The sequence below is a fragment of the Bombus huntii genome, chromosome 10 (genome assembly GCF_024542735.1).
Source record: "Bombus huntii isolate Logan2020A chromosome 10, iyBomHunt1.1, whole genome shotgun sequence".
NCBI classification, from domain to species: domain Eukaryota; kingdom Metazoa; phylum Arthropoda; class Insecta; order Hymenoptera; family Apidae; genus Bombus; species Bombus huntii.
Window position 1 is genome coordinate 8,337,491 of NC_066247.1, and position 6,250 is coordinate 8,343,740.

The window sequence follows — 6,250 nt, forward strand, 5'->3', positions numbered from 1 at the left end:
AAGAAAGAAGATTCGTCATGTCAGGCCGCGTTTACGGTTCGCCTATCGTCCACCTTTGGTAGCCTCTATTTTATACAAAGCCAAGGATACCTAGATTTACGGCAATATGCAATTATTACTCTCGAGATTCACTGGAACGCGATCGTGAACGAGCATCGTTGCCGGCAGATCTATTCCGGTGAAAGTACTGAACTCTATCATCAATAATTATTGATCTTCTGACAAAAAGAATAGCAGCTTGGTCGACTTTGTTCTCACATCAATACGTCTCCGGCAATGGAATTATGCCACTAGGTGAAGTGTAAAACGTCTTCGCGAAAAAATGCTCGTAAATACAGAGAAACTGATCTGTTTCTCTGTTGACGGAAACACGTGGTGAGAAAAGGTGAGAAAAACTCTGCGTCCTGAATATCTCTGTTTTTGAGAAAAATCCAGATCTGGATTGAGGAAAAACGAACGATCGGGATTCGATCGATTCGTAATTAAACTGGACAGTATGATTAAACAGGGAAAAGTCGTATCTCTTAAAGATCCGTGTTATGCGATCAATATAAACGCGCGCACATAATCGCGCGTAACGGAATAAAGTTACCGCGTGCGCCTCATCATGCCTTTCGTTTTCGGTTTCAGTTGCATGCGCGAACACAGGCGACGAAGTAGGTTGCAGAGTGGACAACTAGCTCACGACAGAGAAATGGTGAATCAATGTCGATGCGTCTGAGGTTGATTAAATCAAACAAAACAGTGGATTCGACGTTGCAAACGCGTATGCATAGCTGGGGCGATGCAACGTGTCGCTAACGACCTCGTTTTCAAATATACAAAATGAAGTGCAACTAGAACGGTAAATATGCTTCTTTGGCTAGGTAATGAATGCAATAAATTCGATAAAACATTCCTTCGTGGATTGGTGACCTAGAAATAGGCACCCCCTGAAATTATTAATTAGGAGCATTCATCCTATTAACTTTTTTTTTGTAACGTGCATCTCGTATGCAAAGAACGTGAGAAACGTGATGTCATACGACTATTAGTAAAGTGAACCGCAGCACGGATGTCTTTCTTATCCCGTCGATAAATCAAATATGTACAAACTAAACTAGTAATAGCGTAGGGATAGAAAATGAAAGAAGCTATTAATTGGTAATCTAAAAAACTGAAAACAACGAAGAAGCTGGTATTCGAGGTCGATGGTTATATTGGCTGACCACTACTCCTTTTATGGAATGTGTGAATTTTCAGTGGGCACTGTTATTGCTTTGAAAAGAATTGCTTTGCACAGTGGTCAGAAACCGTAAAAACCCGGTCTAAATTCATACGTCTCTTAATTATGTGTTATTATATACAAACAGAACAATTTTTGGGGGTTTCCGGAATCACAGAATCTAGTTTTGGCATTTTTCTGCTAGGATGAGAAACAACCCTTATAAAACCAGCCTTTTAGAAGATGCATCAGGCTAGGGAAACAAAATATTCGCCACTTGATGCAATAGATTTCGATTTCAAGCGAATAGTTATAAAATAAATATACCCTCGAAACAACACATGTCTGTCGTTTTATTTCTAACTCGACTCTGTTTAAAGCAAATAGGATATGCAGCAATAGGATAATTTGTTTGATCGTGTCTTGGTCGTTAATAATACTGCTACTCGATCAGTGTTTTTATTGTCGTCAAGCGATGCGTAATCGCAAAGTAACACGAAATCACGCCTACTTGTTGAATAAGGCAGCGTCCAGATAGTGGGGAGTGTTATCTAAACGAAGTAAAGCATTCGTATTCTACGATGAACTTTAAATTTTCGCGAACGCTTGATATTTCAAACTGCTCTTACGACAATAGAAAGCAAGTGGCCCCATCTATTGGGGGGTTGAAGTCTTACTAAGAAGGGTTGTGACTATCCTTTGGTATCTTTGCTCTTAAGTATTTACCAACTCTCCTATCCCAAATATTAAAATAATCTCCTAATCCTCCATTAAATTTATAAATTTACCAAAATACCTTTCGCTAAAATTTAAAGCCATCCAATTTAACCCAGTCTACTCTAAAATCAGAATTTCAACTTGCAAACCGAACATAGACACACCACCATCTCTTGGCGGAAGGAACAAACGAGAAATGATGGACAGTAGTCGCGCACGCGTGCACGTTATCGATAACGACGTCGAAGGGGTGAGAAGCAGAGGAGAGAGATGTGCATGGATCGAAAGGTCGAGCGAGACACGAGGTGCCGAGTACTCGATGGAACGACACCGCTGTGAACGGTGGAATCGTTCAGTCGTCGGCGCGAGATCCGCTACCGTTGACGTCTGAGCGTCCTCTCGCGAGGATCACGCCAAGAGGAATTCCCTTACTTCAGGAACGAACGAACAACACCCGACAGGAGCTGCTGACTTGCATAGAACCGGTACGACCGCATGGTGGGGTGAGTGCTCGTGGAAGAGTAGGAAAGAAACTGGTGTGTGTCGGTGGTGGGAGGAGGAACAAGTTTGAGGAGCAGAAAAGACTCGCAAAATGTCGAATAACAAGGACGTCAGCGCGTTTGCTGACGAGCGAAAGATCGACATCGAGAAGCCATACTGGGATCAAAGCACGTACAAGGGTAGGGCGCTACACTTCCTTACGGTCACGAACCCATTGAATCTATTCCTCAGCGCCAAGGAGCTCGAGCACGCCCGAGACATCGTCACAAAGTACAGGTAGTTAATATGTATTATGTTGATAATGCATCTGACATCGTTATTATTTTGCATCAGAATATATGTTAATAGAGGTTGTTTATGTTGTTGTTGGCTTAATGTTCGTACGTAACGTTTGTATTAACATAGAAAAGGAGATAGCCTGGCACAATTAAAGGTGACGCAGGACGAGTTATGGAAATGCAAATACCGGTACGACAGCGCGTACCATCCCGACACGGGCGAGAAAATGTTGCTAATTGGACGCATGAGTGCCCAAGTTCCGATGAATATGATGATCACCGGCTGTATGTTGACGTTTTACAAGTACGTACTCATTGCTGACGTAAATTCTCGTGATATATACTACATAGTTTCGAGGAAAGGGGATCGAGTTTATCGAACGCGCCGATAAACGCCGTTTAGACCTTTCACCTTGTGTAATTCCAAATTACAAACACAGACGTCCGACGACAGCGACCGACAGTCACGTTTTCGCGCGACCAGATAAAAGCGAAAGAGAAGAATCAATCAGTATGTCAGAAGAATTCAATTATCGTGTTGGAACTTTATCTCGAGACTCTTCGTTGCTCGACATAACAGACGCAGATGTCAAACGCATGTCAAGGACAATAGCGAAAGGATCCGTTTTGATGAATTTTATAAGATATTCTCATAGCAAACCTTTTTAGAATATTTCATTTATCATTTTTCAGAACGACAGCGCACGTCGTCATTTGGCAGTGGATAAACCAATCGTTCAACGCGATCGTCAATTACACAAACCGCAGTGGATCGAGTCCAATCCCCATGAACACGATTTTACAAAGTTACGCCATTGCAAGTGGAGGGGCTGTGATGACAGCCCTCGGGTTAAATCGACTTTTACGGAATGCACCACCCTTGGTAGGTCGATTAGTACCGTTCGCAGCAGTTGCCGCTGCCAACTGCGTAAACATTCCCTTCATGAGAATGCCGGAGCTTCAAAACGGGATCGAATTACAAACGGAAGAAGGTACGAAGGTCGGCAGCAGTAGACGAGCAGCAAGCAAAGCCATTGCCGCTGTTACTCTGTCTCGTATTCTTATGTCTGCACCGAGCATGAGTAAGTATTGAAATTGCTTTCATCTGTTATTCGATATGGAAGTCTGTCGTATGAATAGAGAATTAAAAAATGTTATATCTGTTTTAGTACTGTCGCCCATTCTAATGAATTTCATGGACCGACGACAAATGTTACGTAACGCGAAATGGGCAGTCGTCCCCATACAAGTTTTAATTTGCGGAGTCTGCCTGACGTTCGCCACTCCTCTTTGTTGTGCTCTGTTCGTACAACGAGTACCTATTTCGGTGGACGATTTAGAACCAGATGTACGAGATCAGGTGCTCTTCGCAAATCCTAATCTTCGAACAGTGTATTACAATAAAGGTCTTTGAACAAGTCGCAAGACTGAAATGCTATCGGGGAAAATATGTAAAATTAAAGAAACGTATCGCGAAGTGGAGAGTTTAAATCGCGATATTTCTATGTATAAGTCACTGACGACTCAGAAGTGATTCTATTAGAATGGAAAAACATACAAACATATATATAAATATGCAAACATATCCCCAAGCGCTATTCGCTGATATTACGACTACTGCTCGTCGTAACTACCAAATACCGCCAAGGAAAAGTAACGGAGACAATAAAATGGTACAATAAAGTAACATTTATTGAATACAATTTATAAATTTACATTATTTAGTGCTACAATATTCAGTTCAAGTTTAGTTTTGATATTATCGTTTTGATCTATGCCGACCTTCCGTAGAGGAGCCGGAGGTTTTATTTTTCGGCCGAATCGACCAGTCTTCCTCTGCCACAGACCGCTTCTCGGTCGATTTCCAAGTTCCCTATTCTTCTGTGCGCTACCAATTGGCGTCGTACCATGTTCGACATTCGACAGTCTACCCACAGTCGCCATACAGGTTTTGTAGATGCTGAACTCCTTCTTGCTTGGCATTTTAATGACCACGCGATCCTCTCCATCCTTCCTTAATATCGTGCCGTACGTTCCAGCGGCGTGAATGAGAAAACCTCCTTTATCAGGATATTTTTCCACGCAATTAACTATCGTCCCTTTGGGCAACGCTCCCAATGGATAAGCATCTCCTTCAAAGGCTCTGACATGATTTTCAGGAATGCCTTTATGAGTACGGATTATGTCTCCAACTTTCATATTCTCCGTCGCGAGAATGTACTGCAAGTTAGAACCGTTTCCAATCAAAGCTACGAACGAGGTTCTGCAACCGTCCTTGAATACTGCTAACACTTTGTCTTCTCTTGGGGGTTCATTAAGATCAGTAGGCCCATCTCTGATCCACTGGATCCAGTGATATTTGTGTTTGATTCCTCCACCGATACCTTTTGCCACCAATCTTCCTGTTTTAATCGTACATAACATGAATGAGAAAAAATGTAACATTGATTTCGATATACGCTAATCGAATTTCCCGCCGTAGTAGGAAATTCCTTTACCGACTGATGGCTGTATTGTGGAAAACAAGAAATCTATATAAGGGTTAGGGATATAAACTTTGAGAAAGTAATTTTTCGTCGAATTATGAAAATGTCTTCTCAAAAGAGAACAATATCGAAGCAAAACGAGTGAAATTTAAATATAACACGCACCTGTAACAGGATCTCTCCCTGCTAAATTCGTAACATTTAAAGGTTCAACCGTATACTTGTCTTTAAAGTGGACGATTCTTCGGTAACTTTTCCCTTTCACTCCAGGTTTTGGGACTTTCACAAGATTCCACTGATTTCTTTTCGGCTGCACTTGAACCGGCACTGAGGCAGGTTTGTAACAAATATTGGCGACATGTCTCGTGAAAACACGAGCTACCAACGACATGGCAGACATTTTGACTCAGGTCGATTACAGTGCCATCGTCTCATCTAAAGAACATGTTTGAATCCAGCGGTTACCGGTAGATGTCACTAGGAATGTTTCTAATGTATCTTGATTCGTAATTGTTAGTTAGAACGCGTTAATGTTCCGCGTCGTGTCAACTTAGAATTTTCCGTTTAAATTAATGCGATAGTGTTACTAAGTGTGCTGCGAAAGTGCTAAGCAAAATGTAACAGATAACGTAATTACAGAGTTAAATCGGTATCGCTGATCGTCATACGTACTTGAGAAAATGATCATTGAAAGATATACGCTTCTTAAGAACCTGAACGCAGCTAGCAAACGATCGGAAAATGAAGAGCTGAGAAGAAACACTGACAGATATGAAAAATAGGGCGTGCCAGATTCATCAGGTACGTTACCGGGGCCATTATATTTATACGAAAGATAAAACAACGTTATATTGGAAATCAATAAATGATTTTCCATGCTGACGAGCAATGCATCGTCGTTTCATGCTAAATTTTCACCGGTGCATAAATATAAAATGCATTATCGCCGGTGCACGTTAAATCTCTCCCGTACACGGGAAAAAGTGCGAGTGACGAGCCGTTAAATAACGATACGCGTATAAAACGCGGGAACAACGCGAGCGCGCCCTCGCGGTCCCCCTGCT

The 6,250-nt window shown here is 41.9% G+C and overlaps 2 protein-coding genes across 2 annotated transcripts; one reads left to right on the forward strand and one right to left on the reverse strand.

Moving 5' to 3' along the window:
• The first annotated feature begins 2,177 nt into the window (after positions 1-2,177).
• On the forward strand, positions 2,178-4,403 carry LOC126870705 (sideroflexin-1). Its single transcript, XM_050628656.1, has 4 exons — positions 2,178-2,698; positions 2,828-3,004; positions 3,394-3,782; positions 3,870-4,403. Exons 1-4 carry the CDS (start codon positions 2,514-2,516, stop codon positions 4,112-4,114), a joined length of 996 nt encoding a protein of 331 aa, XP_050484613.1. The 5' UTR covers positions 2,178-2,513; the 3' UTR covers positions 4,115-4,403.
• LOC126870706 (39S ribosomal protein L2, mitochondrial) lies at positions 4,372-5,613 on the reverse strand. The gene is made up of 2 exons (XM_050628657.1): positions 5,352-5,613; positions 4,372-5,102 (listed from the first exon to the last, which is right to left on the reverse strand). Exons 1-2 carry the CDS (start codon positions 5,584-5,586, stop codon positions 4,405-4,407), a joined length of 933 nt encoding a protein of 310 aa, XP_050484614.1. The 5' UTR covers positions 5,587-5,613; the 3' UTR covers positions 4,372-4,404.
• Positions 5,614-6,250: the final 637 nt, after the last annotated feature.

Excerpts from the sequence above, each read along its gene's own strand:
- LOC126870705 (XM_050628656.1), top strand. The coding sequence starts at position 2,514 with ATGTCGAATAACAAGGACGTCAGCGCGTTTGCTGACGAGCGAAAGATC. Across the intron at positions 2,699-2,827 it reads GACATCGTCACAAAGTACAG|AAAAGGAGATAGCCTGGCAC; the intron begins GTAGTTAATATG and ends GTATTAACATAG. Across the intron at positions 3,783-3,869 it reads TATGTCTGCACCGAGCATGA|TACTGTCGCCCATTCTAATG; the intron begins GTAAGTATTGAA and ends TATCTGTTTTAG.
- LOC126870706 (XM_050628657.1), bottom strand. The coding sequence starts at position 5,586 with ATGTCTGCCATGTCGTTGGTAGCTCGTGTTTTCACGAGACATGTCGCC. Across the intron at positions 5,103-5,351 it reads AGGGAGAGATCCTGTTACAG|GAAGATTGGTGGCAAAAGGT; the intron begins GTGCGTGTTATA and ends CGATTAAAACAG.